Raw genomic sequence first — 17,366 nt, forward strand, 5'->3', positions numbered from 1 at the left:
AAACCACTGCAGATAGATGTGCCCAGCTCAAATTTCATGAATCAGGTTTATATCCACTTTAACTTATGGCCCGTACACACGATCCGAAAATCGGACAAAACATACTGCTTTCAAAGTGATCGTACGATAATTGGATCGTTAGTACAGAGCTTTCGGACAAACACGAAAATGTAATAATCGGATCCTTAGTACAGAGCTTTCAGACAAACGCGAAAATTTTTCTCGTATGATACCAGATCGTACGATTTTCATTTAATCAGTACAGTTGTCGTCCAAAAATACAATAGAAATACACTACAACACATGACATCACTTCTGATTTTTATTTTGTCGTCCGAGATTTTTTGTGACTTTAGTAACCTCTCCATTTTTGATATGCAACTAGCATGCAAAAAAACAGACGATCTGTCGTCCGATTTTTGGATTGTGTGTACGGACTATTAGTGAACGAGGTGAAACTTTACTGACTTCCATCATCTAATCATGTGCAAGCAAATTTGTTGATTTTTTTTTGTTTATTTTCATTGCATGTGATTGGGTATTATTTGCACAGTGAGATATCACAACATTCACTAAGCTCTGGGGCAAATTCCCTTTCAAGATAAACAACCTATTTGCTTTTAGTAAATCAACCCCATAATGCGCTGGATTCTTATCTTTTTCAAGGACTCCTGCACAAGGTTCCCCACAAGAAATGTATCTTTCACCCAACTACCACCCAACTTCCAGTTCCCACTTGAGTCATTGTGCTTTTAAGTGACCTTAAAGTGTATCTAACTCCAAAAACCACAAAAGTATTGCAGGTAACCAGACTTTAGATATGGTTTCTGCATTTGTTTTCTTTTTTTCAGGCTAAGAACAACAGCAAGTACAGAAAATACCTGTTGATCTTGCCAGAAAAGCAGTGTCCTTGTCACTTCCTGTGAGCCTCTCTTTATTGTGTAAACTATTAATCTCATCAATCCATCATGTAATGAAGGTGATCAAAGGCCAACTTGTTTGAAGTCCAGCTTGTGGGACAACAATGGCTGGTCCCATGAACAAAATGGAAAGGTGAGTGTAGACATGGAGGGACAGGAAGTGTGTTATTCACAAAAGAAGAAAATGATAGCACCCAATAAAGCTAATAGCTGGTATGTATTAAATGTTAAAAGAAGTATAGCGGTGCCCCGTGGGGTCGCTGCATGTAGTAGTTCCACACGTCACCCTGCTTGGCCAGGCATTCACCTCAGACACACATTGCCAATTGCCAGTCAATGAACAGTCTCTTCGCTTGTTTTTGTTGTTTTTACTTAGGGGATTAAACTTGGATGGGGAAAAGGGGACATGGGATGCCCAAATAATGAATCTTGCTTGTTTGAACAAAAGATTGTTGAATCTATATTGGCAGTCTTTAAAGCTCCACACTCTTCCCGCACACTACTTGAGATCACTTCACTTTCTCTACTGCGCAATCCTAGATTCCTCACACTGTTAGCACATGGTTAGGCCTCACTCTGAATAGGTTCCAACTGTTCAATAACAGCCACTTGCTGGCAAGGGTCTGCAGTCCCCTTTGGTGTAGCAACCAATAGCGATGAAAAAGTAAACTTGTGCTAACTGAAACTTGGCAAACTACTGATCCCAGTAAGTCCTGTGCAAATCCTGCCAACCCTCCTGGCTGCAGCAACTTGACTTCAGCTTCAATGACACCACAGTCTCTCACTCTGGCTTCACATCCAATCCTGGCATGTCTCTCCCAGTGCTTCTCACTGACCCTGGAATGGATCCCTCCTGAATGACTTTCCCGGCAGTGCTCCCTGCTGTCTTCCTCCTGCTCCTGTTACAGGACACCTCTCAATGACAGTGTAGAGAGAGGCTCCCTCCCAGCTCCTGAGCTCCAGGCTCGAGGTCACCCCCCCGGAAAGGGGGTTTCCTCAAGGCCCACAACAGCCTAACACTCCATCACTCAGTTCTTCCACCCGACAACTCCTCCCACAACAGGCTGACCATTAGTATATATAGGAGGCCTGTCCCCTGCCAATCCTAGTTGGGGATCGGTCAGGGCTCCCAGATACACTCCATGCCACCCCAATCCTGCCTCTTTTCCAGAACACTCTAGAAACAGAGGAGGCGCCAGAGAGATAAAGCATATGTCAGTTACCTTCTGCTACACTAAACCACTCCCCAGTCCCCAGATCAAAACAAACATTCCTAGCTCACAGCTAGGCCTGCCTAAATTTACCTGCACTGGCTGTAAAAAACACAACTACTTCTAGCAACCTACCTAAGGTAACGGGTGCTACAAAAGTATAAGAATACACAAGCAAAATGTATATAGATTAGATAAACTTCTCCTGGATTTATGCTTTGGGAAGAGTACAGTGCAATGCACAGATTTTTCAATAGACAGATACTGAGTACTTCAAGACTTCAAGGTGAGCGACACCGAGGGGGAGATTTACCAAAACTGGAGCACACAAAATTTGGTGCAGCTGAGCATAGTAATCAATCAACTTCTAACTTCAGCTTGTTCAATTAAGGCCTCTTTCAGTTTTTCTCATCAGGGGATACATCCGTGGATTCCCTGCTGAGCTGTGCGAAGTGACTGGATGACTGGTCTGTGTCACAGATACAGGCCACTCTGCTCCATGGGCAGTCAGATGTAAACAGACAGGCTGTCTGTTTACATGTGGCTGTCCTCCAATCCAGCCAGATGGATAGAAATGGATACCAGGTCACATCAAATGTAGCCATGTGTAAACGGACACGAGTCCGCTTGCATCAAACTGCCTATAAAGTAGAATGGAAGGTCTGAAAAACGTGCAGGCTGACCCAATTGCATCTCTCGTGTTAAAGGGGCCTAAGCTTTGACAATAAACCCTAGAAGTTGATTGTTTACTATGCCCAGCTGCACCAGATTCTGTGTGGTCTGTTTTTAGTAAATCCCCCTCCAAGTTTACCTGAGAATTATATTTGCCCCTGAGCCTTTGTTTAGGGATTGCTCTACTCAAGAAATCTATAATGTCTTAGTAGTAATTTAATATAAAATAACAGCACTGTATGCTTACCAGTATTATCTGAATGTTCTGCTATATTTGTTTCACTGTCAGTCATGCTTGTCAAATTTTACTCAAACCTGTAAAAGTGAAATAACAACATTTTTGTTAGCAAATAGCAGACATGTTTCTTTAAATTGTATTTAAACTAATCATTTTATAGGCTTGGTGTCACCATTTGAGAGATTCATCCCTTCTGTTTTTTTTTTTTGTTTTTTTTTTGGGGGGGGCAATTTTTACTAGGAGAGAAGGGGATTGGAAAATGTTATAAATGGGATGTTCTAAACTGTTCTAGTGATAGCTGTCTACCCCTCACTTTGGAAAGATATCCTCTCACTTCCAGTTGTGCCTCCATGACAGAAGGTAAATGGAAATTTCCCATCTGAAACATAGACTGCTAAAATAAACCCAATTGCAGCTTATCCACCACCTACTGTATCCAAAATAAATTTAAAAAAAAAAATTGGTTTTAGATTTACTTTACATTGAATGGCTTTGAATGCCTCTCATAACTACTGACAAGAAAGAAGTATTTTGGCTATTGCAAATGTATACCATAGGAGCTGAATTAGGCTCCATGAACTCTACTTCAATTTTGAAGACACTTCATGTTTTTACACTGATATTTAGGAGGCAAAATTTAGAGCCTAGGTAGTATGACCTTAGTTAGACCCATAGGGCAGGCTAAGGCTAGCAAGTGAAACATCATCTTCACTCTCTCCTAGAGTAACTGCCTCTCTCCTGGAATCTCCTCCATGTTCTTGATACTGTGCTGGAAGACACAGCATACCTTCTGGCAATGGCACATATTGATGTGCCATCCTGGAGGAGTTTGGACTGCCTGTGCAACCTCTATAGGGTCCAGGTATAGCCTCATTCTACCAGTAGTGACACTGACCCAAGCCAAATGCAAAACAAGTGAAAAACATTCAGAAAAGATGAGTAGGGAAAAAAAATGTCAGTGGCCTCCACCTGTAAAACCATTCCTGTTTTGGAGGTCGTCTCCCTGTTGCCCATCTAGTGCAAAAATACAAAATAAGAGAGCGCAAAGTTGCCCTAGTGTAACTTGGCTTTAATATGGTAAAGTTAAAAACGCTACATTGGTCAAACTCACATTATGTGACTATAGATACAGCATAAGGATTCCACTGTGGCTACACTCCTAAAACCACCTCAAGATCCCGACAGGGGAGGGGGGAGCCATGGACGTTCAACCTAGCTGCCCGAATCCTGGCAGCACGTCCGAGGCTATCCACCACCACGCTCGACGTGCAGATCCTAATGCACAAGCACCGTTCCAGCCAACGCTGCTCCCTGAGGTCACACGGACCCAAATGAGCAGGATACAGGGGGGCAAAGAGAGTGTGGACATCACACAGTTGCCATGACGATGTGTTTCGGAGGCATGTCCTCCTTCCTCCTTTATGCCTAGATGTGTTCCTGCCACCCAGAGGATCCATAGAGAGCAGCAGCACCATTTGACTTGTCTAATTATCACCCATAACCAGCTGGAGGGCTATACTAAACTGTTGATCAGCACACCTGCTAGTTTTTTCTTTTGTGTGTATTTTTTGCCCATCTAGTGCACCTGTTGTAAATTTCATTAAAACCAAAGCAGCTGAAACTGATTAACAGCCTCTCTGCTACTTAACTGATCAAATCAATATGCTAGGAGTTTAATTGACTTGATGCTATACTCTGATTAAAAAGCGTTCCTTTAATTTTTTTCAGTGTATTTCAAAGTTCAAGGTTGGCCTGGAAAAACATAATTTTAAGACACAGGAAAATTGTCAACCTATCACAGAGGTTAGAAAGTTTCTTTAAAAGCAAGGGTATGGAGAGCCCAGTAAGCTTATTACGTAGTGACAAATTGGACATCCAATGCCAATTAAAGTGTAGATCTCTAAAGTGTAGATGCCAAGTTGCTATTGCTGTCAGTGTCTCTATATGCACTGATGACAATTCTCACTGAGAAAGAAAAATTAGGGAAATCCACAATTTTAAAGTTGTTCCCAGAGCCAGAGTAAGGAAAATTGTCCAAACGGGACATCTGCTCCGGGGTCAACTAATAGGGCAATTTCCCTCAATTTGGGAGATTTCTTCTGCATCTCTGGGTCAGGAAAGTACAGAGAAATATTCCCAATGGTACACAAAAAAGCAAAATAAATAAAAACTGTTGTTTATAACAGAGGCAGGATTTTCATGGTGCCACCAATGAACCAATCAATTACGTCAATTAAAATTACAATCTTTTTATTGCATTGCATAATAAAATCTTGCATAAAAGCTGAATTTTCTGGTCACAAAAATACAAAATGGACAGTACAATTCCAAATCGGTGTTCTTAAGTTAAATCAGTTTAGGTACTTGCTTCTACAGTGGGGAAAATAATTATTTGATCCCCTGCAGATTTTCTAAGTTTGCCTACTCAAAGAAATAAAGGGTCTATCATTTTTATCATAGGTGTATTTAAATGATAGAGTCAGAATATAAACCAAAAATCCAGAAAAAAAACATGATACAAATGTTAAAAATTGAGTTGCAGTTCGGTGGCTAAAATAAGTATTTGATCCCCAAGCAAAACATGAACGAGTACTTGGTGGAGAAACCCTTCTTGGCAAGCACAGAGGTAAGACATTTCTTGTAGATGGTTAGCAGGTTTGCACATATCTAAGGATGGATTTTGGTCCACTCTTCTTTACAGATCTTCTTTAAATCCTTAAGGTTTCTTGGCTGTCACTTGGCAACTCGAAGTTTCAGCTCCCTTCATAAATTCTCTATAGGATTAAGGTCTGGAGACTGGCTAGGTCACTCCATAACCTTAATCTACTTCCTCTTGAGCTACTCCTTTGTTGCCTTGGCAGTATATTTTGGGTCATTGTCATGGTGGAAGACACCCATGGAAGGAGGTTCTCATCCAAGATTTTACAATACATGGCCACGTCCATTGGCCCCTCAATGTGGCAAAGTCAGCCTGTACATTTAGCAGAGAAACAGCCACAAAGCATAATGTTTCCACCTCTGTGCTTGACTGTAGGCATGGTGCTCTTAGGGTAAGGGCACTTTCACACTGAGAAGCGCCGGGCGTCGGTGGTAAAGTACCGCTATTTTTAAAACTGCGCTTTATCATTGTTTCTTTGGGGCACTTTTCGGTGGCTAGCGGGGCACTTTTAACCCCCCGCTAACGGCCATATAAGGGTTAAAAGCACAGTCGCTCCTACAGTGCCTCAAAGATGCTGTTTGCAGGACTTTTTTGAGCGTCCTGCTAGCGCACCGCTCCAGTGTGAAAGCCCTCAAGCTTTCACATTGGAGTGAAAGGAGAGGCGCTTTACAGGTGCTATTTTTAGCCCTGTAGCACCTGTAAAGCGCCTCAGTGTGAAAGGGGTCTTATAGTCAGCAATATTCTTCCTCCAAACACGGCGAGTCAAGTTGATGCCAAAGAGCTCAACTTTGGTCTCATCTGACCACAGCAGTTTCTCCCATTCCTTCTCTGAATCATTTAGATGTTCATTGGCAAGCTTCAGACAGGACTGTACATATGCTTTTTTAAGGAGGGGGACCTTGCAGGAGCTGCAGGATTTCAATCCATGGCGGAGTATTCTATTACCAATGGTTTGTTTTGGTGACTGTGGTCCCAACTGCCCTGAGATCATTCACATGATCCTCCTGTGTAGTTCTGGGCTGATCCCTCACTTTTCTCATGATTATCCTTACCCCATGAGATGAAATCTTGCATGTAGCACCAGACCAAGGGCGATTGATGTTTTTTTTTAAATATTTCTTTTATTTACTAATAATCGTAATAATCTGGTGGTCTTGTAGCCCATTCCAGCCTTGTGCAGGTTTACAATCTTGTCCCTGATGTCCTTTGACAGTGTTGTCACAAGGAGCATCTTCTTAAATTGACAGGACTAATCTGTGTACCACATGAGCACATACTGTAACCAGTCTGTGGGAGCCAGAATTATTGTTGGTTGGTAGGGAATCAAATACTTATTTTACCCACTGAATTGCAACTCAATATTTAACATTTGCATCATGTGTTTTTTCTGGATTTTTGGTTGATATTCTGTCTCTATCATTTAAAATACACCTATAATAACAATTATAGACCCTTCATTTCTTTGTAAGTGAGCAAACTTACAATATCTGCAGGGGATCAAATAATTATTTTCCCCACTATACATGGTTTGCCTGGTTTGGCTTTGTCAGTAAATGTATAGTACCAGGGGTATAAATGTATTGGAAAAAAATACAAAACACATAAATAGATGAATAACGATGGTATATGCTCTCACATGTTCATGTTCTGGTTTGCAGATGTATTCTCACCACAACGAAACAGTAGCCTCCCTCATCTAGGACCAACACAGAAGCAGATCAACTCCGTAAGGTGAATTTTTCTGCAGACAACAATAAGTAGGTCCCGGGCAGTGCAAAGTAGGCCACAGAGGTGGCACAAAGACTAAATGACAAAATAAATAAATACCTTGGCAGTGTTTAACTTTTCTCTACTCTATCCAAAACTAAAAACAAAAGGCTATATAAACACTTCAAGCATTTATGGCGAAAACAGTCTGAGGCAGAAATATATGTTATGGAGCCCCATTTTTAAAAAAAAATTCCCATAAAAACCCACAGGTAACCTCAAGAGAAATATAAGGAGCACAATACGATGATACTTGAACAAAAAAGAGCTGCATGGTCAAGTTGCCAGAAAGAAGCCTCTACTGTACAAGTTCCACAGAAAAGTCTGGTTACAATATGCCCAACAACACCTTGACATGCCTCATTGGGCTTTTTTGTGGCATTGGCGCAGTAAAGGATTCCTTCTGGCAGCTCAATCATGCAGCTCTTATCTGTTCAGGTATCGTTGAATTGTGCTCCTTAAAAACAACCACACCGTCTTTTTGGAGAGCAGCCTGTATTTCTCCTGAGGTTATCTGTGGGTTTTTTTTTGTATCCCGAGCAATTCTTCTGCCAGTTGTGGCTGCAATCTTTCTTGGTCTACTTGACCTTGGCTTGGTATCAAAAGAGCCCCAAATTTTCCACTTCTTAATAAGGGATTAAACAGTATTGACTGGCATGTTCAAGGCTTTGGGTATCTTTTTATATCCTTTTACATCTTTATAAAGTTCCATTACTTTGTTACTCAGGTCTTTTGACTATTCTTTTCTACCTCCTCATGGCTCAGTATCTAGCCTGCTTAGGGCATCCAAGTGAGAGCTAACAAACTCATTAACTATTTATACACAGACACTAACTGTGATTTAAAAAGCCACAAACGTGAGAAATGAATCTTTAATTTCCATTTTAACCTGTGTGTGCCACCTTACTACCTGTGTGTGCCACCTGTGTGTGCCACCTTACTTGTCTATACCAAGGCCAAGCATTCCGGGGTATGTAAACTTTTTATCAGGGCCATTTGGGTGATTTCTGTTATCATTATGATTTAAAAAGGACCCAAAAAACTATGTGATAATAAATGGCTTCATGTGATCACTATCCTTAAATAAAAGACAGTTTTTTGGCATGATATTTTCAATATTAATGCCAAAATTTAACAATATCTACCAGGGTATGCAAAATTTTGATCACAACTGTATGCTTTGCTATGGGAACAGTATCTAGTCCTTTAGTTGTTTTAAAATGTGAGAGACTGATGCATAGATAGATAGATACATACATAGATACATAGATTTCCATGCAAAATGTATTTCTCCAATTTGGAAAGCAAACTAACAAACAAAAAAACACATGAATGTCACGTGTGCAAATGTGGCAACACAGTGTACTGATAAATAGAAATGAGAATGTAAATTACAGAGATTTTGCTAAAGAAGGACAGCATTTTTCTTCAATGACAAAGACAGAACATGAGAGCAAAAAAAATGTTTTTGGGCTTTTGGATAGTGGTTCCATTTTTTCCATAAATTGACAAAATATTGATATCCTTAACAAATGACAAATGAGATAATGAACAATGTGACATTTACTAAAGAAATAGACAGTGATCACGTCAATAATTTAATTATGTATAGGCAATAATCTATTATAATTTTTTTTTAGGTGAACATTATTCAATATGCGAACATTCACTTTACATAGTGAACATTCTCTAATGCTTTACTAATTCAGCCTCATTACAGCGTTGGCATTGGGCTTTTAAACTAGGAAAAATATTATAATTCATTACAAAACGTATATACTGTTGGTTATTCTGTATATGTGAACAACAGTCACCATTTCGAAGTATGTCACCTAACAAATATACCAACCTTATTCCTTACTACCTCTTCACTCTTCATGAACTGGACAGCCAAAGTCAGTGTTTCCACTCCTCTCAAATGTGAAGTATAATGTATTCCAAGCTATAGATTTAAGGTTCAAAATGTGAAATCTCTTGGTCTTCTGTCCTTGTCTGTGATCTTAACTATTGCCACAAACCACTGTGTACATTCTGGAATGTATTGGAATAATATTATGAAAATGTTCATAAACTGCAGCAAATCAGTGATTATTTTGTCTATATGACTTTTAGAGTTTTTTTCTATTTTCAGTGTGTCTTCCTGTGTCACAGTTGGAAAGCTTTGATCGGTCCACCCTTTGTACATACTGATAAAAAAGCCATAGTCCCTGTTTATTTTTATACCATTAGATCTTTATTCTTGAAACAAGTGAAACAGGAAATGGTAAAAATTTGTTTTGCGCATACATTTTATTTCAGCCAAGTAAAACAGAATTAACCTTTACCTCTTTTAAAATATTCTATTGAAGGAAGCTACGATATATGCTTGAATGGAGGTGCTTCAATATTTTTAGGATTTGGCCCAAGTGTCTGCATAGTCAAAAATACACTGTACATAAAAAAAAGATACTTGCTCATTAAATAAAATATTTGATTCTGAGACCTCATAAGAAATACTGATCTATGGAATGCATATTCCTGCCTCAGTATAGTAGCCAATATTTTACTTTGTGGAACCTAAGACAACCAGGTAAAAAGCAGTCTTTAAATGGAGAGGTGACGTAGTAAGCTGAATTGTTGTTCCAGGAAGATAAACTGCCTAATTAGTGAAAACTTAAAAATACACAAAAATATACATTAGCTCTCTTGAGCCAAGAGCCAAAAAGAACTTATTGCTGTTGTCTTCCTGTGTCTGTGCCTATCCGTACCATTGACAGCTATGGCACACGCATGCTATTTTTCAGAATTTTTCCATATGTGTCATAAGTCATATGTGTCTTAATAATCCCCTAAGAAGTAACTTTTTCCACATAAAGGGTTGGCAATTTTTTTAATTACATTGAACTCTTGCTGTTACCCATTTAGTTCAGTACTTGCTTGTACTGTGACCTAATTCATCCTCAAAGATCACCATAGAGGCTTTGAAGTTTTATTTCAGTCTTCTGCTTAGAAACACCTGCTTTTTTAACATTAGAAGCCTGGCAGGCTGCCAAGATACTGATGCCAAAGAAAATAAAGAGAGAAGAGCTGTTATTTCAATATAGGTGTAAATTTTGAAGAGATATTTCTGAACAATGCCTAAAGAAATAGAGGTGAATGAGGGCTTGTATTACCCCCCCCCCCCCCCCCAAAGAATTGTATTTCTGTCTATTTGTTCCAGAGACTTACCCAACCTTATCACACAGCATAGACAGGCAGATGAAACCTCTTTATAGTCTACAGTTACAATTATAGATGGTAGAAGGGATACAGTGATATCCTCTCCTCAACCCCAGCCTGCTTACTGGGAAGTGAAGGACCAGCCAAAACTTATATGATTGATATATCTACAGAATGCACTGAATATATAGGCTACACTGGATGCAGAGTACATATATATATGAAACTGTATATATATGTATTAATACACCGCCTGAAGTGTATTAGAAACAGTACACCACAGAATACACTTTAGATATAGGCTACACTGGATGCAGAGTATATATCTATATCTATATCTATATATAGATATAGAGATATATATATATATATATATATATATATATATATATATATATATATATATATCTCTATATCTATATATAGATATATATGCACGAGACTGTATATATATATATATATATATATATATATATATATTTATATTAATACACTGCCTGAAGTGTATTAGAAACAGTACACCACAGAATGCACTGTAGATATAGGCTACTACGGATGCAGCATATATATAGCGCAGGGGTTGTGACCCAGTTATCATGCTAAGTAATGTGATGTTCCTTAAGTAAGTTGGCTCCCTCTAGTGTCCTTTTGATGTTAATGCTGTTGGGACTTTTCTTACAATTCTTGAGCAGCGCTGCAAAGCATTAAGGGAAATGTAGTTCAATTTTCATGTGACTCATGTGTTTAACTGAGTCAAGGAACTATAAGCCCACAATGCCCAGTTCACCTACCCACAATGCCAAGTCAAAGAACAGCCTGCTGGGTAAGCAAATAAAAGAGACAGGCGTGGCATGTTTTCGCTCTCTCGGGACGCCATTCAGCACACAGCAGGAGGTCTGTGCCCAGGGCTGGAAAAGCCTGCGGCCTACAGCAGAGAGTGGATCGCCCGCCCCAGAGGGATACTTGTGAACTACCCTGCTGATCGAACAGGAGGATCGGCCTGCTTTTCAAAGCATCTGAAGCCATCTGCTTTTACAGTCGTCGGCCTTATGAAGGAGCTGTGTGGTGTGACGGCACCAACTAACTAACTAACTAACTAACTACCTAACAAGTATCTGGGCCTGGTGTGGTGAGTGGGCACTTGCCCAGGTCGATATAGTGCACTGTTGCTGTTTGAATTAGTTCCAGACTGTTGGTGGGATCTGTAGTCCCACAGAAGTGATGTAATTTGTCCATAGACTGTGTACAGTGGAACTTCAGGGGTTGCCTTCCCTGTACTGCAAAGTAAATTCTGAGTTGCATCCCTCATTAAGGAAGAAGTTCTACGGGTGTATTACATGTGCACACACTCGGTTGCCAGCATGTCACTTCTACTATAATTTGCTACCTACTTGTTTCTTAACTGGATTTACAAATACTGCAGTCTAATATAATAGGCTAGCTGAAGAGGAAGAAGACAAGAGATTTTGTCATTTTCTATAAAGCAGCACAATTTCGGTTTGCAGAGTGAACAGTGTTTTGCAACCTAGGGGGAGCCCCTGAGTATATGATATAGATATATGTATTGTATCACACTGTTGCATTGTGCTTGATATTACACTGCCAATCTGGTGTGTGCTCTGAGGTTGGAGTGGGAAGGTGCTCAATATAAGTGCTTTATCATATTGGGCAGTAGTCCCACTCCTTGCCTGTCTGCATATACCCTCCAGGTGACCATTGAGTTCTCGGTTTCAATTAAACATTGATTGTCGTTTACTTTCATTCTTTATATTTGAGTTGCCACTGTGTCTATTGTGTCAAACAAGTGTTTCAGTAAACTGCTCAAGTGGTTAACTTACAATTTGTGAGAGACTCTATCTGGGGTTGAGAGGCAGAGTGCAGAATTGAACAACTATCAGCAGCTCCTACGGGGGTGAGTGCTACATACATATATATGTATATGTATATATGTATATGTATATGTATATATATATATATATATATATACCGTATTTATCGGCGTATAACACGCACTTTTTCCCCTTAAAATCAGGGGAAAGTCGTGGGTGCGTGTTATACGCCGATCCCCGCTATCGCTATGTGAATGTCGGCGATCGCCGTCGACATTTACATAGCGAGTAGTTTCAAATATGGCGCCGCGGACTTCGGAAGGACTCGGCGGTGCTGAACGAGCGCCGCCGAAATCACAGAGCCGAGATACACATAGTCGGGTGTATTCGGCTCTTTCCGGCGCCGCTCACTGTCACGCCCAGTCCCGCCATTGGACTTGTGTTATGTCCATCATAGGGCGGGACTGGGCGGGACTGTGAGCGGCGCCGGAAAGAGCCGAGAACCCTCGGCTATGTGTATCTCGGCGGCGTTCGTTCACTTCCGCCGGCGCCGAGTCTCTCCGAACTCCGCGGCGCCATATTTAAAACTACTTCTATGTGTATGGCGGTGGCGGCAGCGGCAGGAGGCATGGACACTAGGCTGCACTGGGGACAAGGCTGCAGGGACAAGGCTGCACTGGGGACAAGGCTGCATTGATAAGGCTGCACTGGGGACAAGGCTGCATTGATAAGGCTGCACTGGGGACAAGGCTGCATTGATAAGGCTGCACTGGGGACAAGGCTGCATTAATAAGGCTGCACTGGGGACAAGGCTGCATTGACAAGGCTGCACTGGGGACAAGGCTGCACTGACAAGGCTGCACTGGGGACAAGGCTGCATTGACAAGGCTGCACTGGGGAAAAGCTGCACTGACAAGGCTGCACTGACACTGAAAAGGCTGCAATGACACTGAAAAGGCTGCAGATGAACACTGATGAGGCTGCATTGATGGGCATTTTAATGTAAGTTTCTTTTCCTTAAACTTCCCTCCTAAAAGTTTTTTTCCTTAAAATTCTCTCCTAAACTTGGGGTGCGTGTTATACGCCGGCGCGTGTTATACGCCGATAAATACAGTATATATATATATATATATATATATATATATATATATATATATATATGAGACTGTATATTACTACACTGCCTGCACTGACTGAATATCGAATAAACACTGAATATATAGTCTGAGAGCTGATTCATGGAACACTCAAGAGTGCCAGTTCAACAGTTCCCATAGTCACTCATTAGAGCCAAGTAAAAAAAAACTAGAGATAGTAGATTGCACAAGTGGTGAAATAAACCAAACATATTTAGTTGTGAAAAACAGCTGCAGGCACACTAAGTGATATCAACTTAGTCACAAATAACTAAAAATACTGTGCTGCGCTAAATAAAGTAATTATAGTGTAAAGATTAGTGTATAGACATGCACGGAGCAGAGGAGGAACGGAATAGGCGTAGTGCATACATGACAGGGTGAGAAGGAGAACCGGTCATTAAGGGGTTAACATTTTTAAGTAATATATTAAGATAGGCAGTTACCTTATTGGCTTAGAGTAGGGTGTGGCAGGGTGGGGCCAGTAGCCAGTTGCCTGTAGGGGAAGGTCCCGGGACACTTGCTGTGGGATAACCATCAGAAGAGCATCCTGCTGACTTTGTTCCTGCGATCTAAAAAAAAAAAAGAAGAAAACATAAGCAAATTAGTGATTTGGAACGTCTGATGGCTCAGCTTTGGGCTGCAGCTGTTATCCATGGCCCACGCGCTCGGAGGTCTCGGCTCCCGGAGCGATTTAGCCCAGATTGGGCCCCCAGGGCTCAGCGCCGGCTAGGGAGCCCACCAGTGGACCCTCCAGGCCCCCCTGCTAAGCGTACGCCAGCTTCTGCTGGGGGTAGTCCTGGGAGGAATCCCCATCTCAGGCAGAGCCCAAGGGGAGGTGACACTCACCGCTGCAAGACTACCGTCGCCTCCTCCATCATCCGGATACAGGAACATGCAGCTGCATCTACTAGCGAGGTACCGGTTGGTGGTTTCGGGCCGGCGTGGGAGAGCTACATCTGCGGGCATCGGCCTGTCCCGTGGAAGAGACGTACAGCGGGGGAAGTCGGGCACGTCTGCCCTTGGTGCCAGGAAGTCGCAGCAGGATTCGCCTGCTGCGGTTGGATGAAAGGACCCGAACGGAGGCCGGGAGGGACTGCAGACCTGACGATCGGCGCTCGGAAGGGAAAGTGAGCAGTGAGGAGGACGGAGAGCTGGAGGAGGAGAGCCGTGCTGCATCCGGATCTGCGGCTGGGGGGCCCCTCGTTCCTGTGCAGCCTGGTGGGTACCCTTCTAATTTCTTGTCTGCCTTTTCTCCTTCTGTCAGGGAGGGGTTAGGGGTTAGAGGTCAAGGGTCACAGGGGTCAGGGGGGCCGAGGCTTTCTGGGGTGAGTGGCAGTGAATTGTCATGTTTGTGGGACTTGCTGGGTAGATTAGAGGGCTCGGTTAGGGACGTGGCTCCGGTGACGGCGTGGGACCAGCAGGGGATGGCAGCACAGGGGACGGCAACACAGAGGACATCCCTCACGCCAGGTCGGCAGCTGGCACGCAGATGGAGAGTGCCGAGCTTGGCCCAATAGCAATGGCAGGCAATGAGAAGGCAGTGGATAAGACGGCGAATGCGGCAGGGAAGGAGAAGGAAGCGGACAAGACGGCGGATCAGGTGAGGTTGGCGGATTCGGTGAAGTGTGAGGTATACGTTTGCTTCGAGGGACCGCTCGGTGCTCATGTTAAACAGGAAGTGCGTGACAAAATCTGGAAAGGGGAGTATGTGGAAATATTTTCCCTTCTCCCCTTAGAAAAATTCAATATAGATCGGATTAAACCGGACGAAAGCAAGAAGGAGGAGGAGGAGCGACGGAGATATCGGCTGATCCCACGTATGTTTGCCAATCGGTTGCAGGCGTTTGCTATTTTGGCCAGTGTAATCGGAGAAAAGGCGCCGGATAATTGTTCCTCTCTTTTCTGCTATTTGGATGCAATTGTTGAGGCATATAGGGTGTATGGCGGTACAGCATGGCTAAAGCCATCAGGTCATCTATTCGTTGGGATCATAAAGATATCGGCTTATGGGTGAAATTTATGACTTCTGCCAGGGAGGGTACTTCATTTTTTCCAGGAGGGGCTGGCGGGACTTCCACCTCTGGTGCGCCAGCCGCTAGGAAAAAGGGGTTGTGTTGGCAGTTTAACGACGGGTCTTGCCGTTTCGGCAACTCCTGTCGTTTCAAGCACTAATGCTCAGGATGTGGGGGCAGCCATTCACTCTCACGCTGTCTCAAGCAGGGTAAAGGAAACACTCCTCTGGAAAGAGGGTCGACTCCGGTGAGGATGGAAAGGATGGTTTCTTTTCTAAACAGGTACCCTGATCGGGAGGCGGCTCGGCTCCTGGAAGCGGGTTTTCGGGCGGGTTTTCATTTTCCATGCAGTTTAAATGCTGTTCCCCCATTGGCGAAGAATTTACGTTCGGCGATGCTTCACCCGGAAGTGGTTTCAGAGAAACTTTTTAAAGAGGTGGCTCTGGGGCGCATGAGTGGCCCCTTTTCATCTCCACCGTTTCCGGGTTTGGTTGTCTCGCCGTTGGGGGTGGTCCCGAAGAAAGACCCCGGGAAATTCAGAATGATCCATCACCTTTCTTATCCTAAAGGAGCCTCTGTTAACGATGGTTTTGATCCGCTTGCATGCGCGGTTACATATACATCGTTTGATGAGGCTATTTCATGGGTGCGTCGATATGGCCACGGTTCCCTATTAGCTAAAACGGATGTGGAAGCAGCTTTCCGGCTGCTTTCAGTTCATCCCGACAGTATACATTTGTTGGGCTGTCACTGGCAGGGATCGTACTTTGTCGATCGATGTTTACCAATGGGTTGCTCAATTTCATGTGCCCTGTTTGAGACTTTTAGCTCTTTTGTTGAGTGGGTGGTGTGGGATGTGTCAGGTGTGAACTCTGTCATCCATTATCTGGATAACTTCCTTTGCATCGGGCCTTCGTTATCTCGGATTTGTGTAATTCTTTTATTGACTTTGTAGCATATATCCCAACGTTTCGGTATTCATTTAGCCCCTGACAAGACAGAGGGTCCCAGGACGGAATTGGTTTTTCTTGGCATTACGATTGATTAGTTGGCTATGGAATGCCGGTTGCTGTTAGATAAATTGGTGGCGCTAAGAAGGGAGGTCAAAGAGGCTTTTGGTCGACGGAAATTGCAGTTGAGGAAATTGCAGTCGTTGTTAGGTAAGCTGAATTTTGCTTGTCGGATCATTCCGATGGGCAGGATTTTCAGTCGCCGATTGGCGGCAGCGACTTCAGGTGCTAGTGCACCAAGGCACTATATTCGGTTGACTGGAGAGCTCCGGGCCAACCTTCAAGTTTGGGATCTATTTTTAGAGTCTTATAATGGACGCTCCCTCTGGATGGAGGGGCCAGTGAGCAACGCAGACTTGGTTTTGTTTACCGATGCGGCTGGTTCAGCTGGTTATGGTGCGTTTTTTCAGGGGAAATGGAGTGCGGAAGGGTGGCTGGAGGAATGGCATTCGGCTGGCTTTCTCAAAAATCTGGTTCTGTTGGAACTATTTCCAATTGTCCTGGCAGTTGAGATATGGGGGGAGGCCTTTTGCAATAAAAAGGTTTGCTTTCACTGTGATAATATGGGAGTGGTGTCAGCGATTAACTCTATATCTGCTTCTTCTCCACCAGTGGTGCTCCTTTTGCATCATTTGGTTTTGCTCTGTCTTCGCCTAAATACTTTTATTTATGCTGTACACATTCCTGGAGTTTGCAAAAAAGTGGCAGATG

General features: G+C 42.7%; 1 protein-coding gene across 2 annotated transcripts in view; it reads right to left on the reverse strand.

Moving 5' to 3' along the window:
* LOC141144400 (ATP-dependent translocase ABCB1-like) overlaps positions 1-9,567 on the reverse strand; it is a 133,661-nt gene extending 124,094 nt beyond the window's left edge. Inside the window, exons 1-3 of one of the 2 annotated variants that reach the window (XM_073630055.1) lie at positions 9,317-9,567; positions 7,337-7,396; positions 3,051-3,118 (exon numbers count right to left, since the gene is read on the reverse strand). In XM_073630055.1, the coding sequence (XP_073486156.1) occupies positions 3,051-3,096 (46 nt within the window). In that variant the 5' untranslated portion in view covers positions 3,097-3,118; positions 7,337-7,396; positions 9,317-9,567. The remainder of the gene's footprint in view (positions 1-3,050; positions 3,119-7,336; positions 7,397-9,316) is intronic. The other variant, XM_073630054.1, reaches the window with a different exon arrangement.
* Positions 9,568-17,366: the final 7,799 nt, after the last annotated feature.

This window comes from Aquarana catesbeiana, linkage group LG05, assembly GCF_042186555.1.
Source record: "Aquarana catesbeiana isolate 2022-GZ linkage group LG05, ASM4218655v1, whole genome shotgun sequence".
Taxonomy (NCBI): Eukaryota; Metazoa; Chordata; class Amphibia; order Anura; family Ranidae; genus Aquarana; species Aquarana catesbeiana.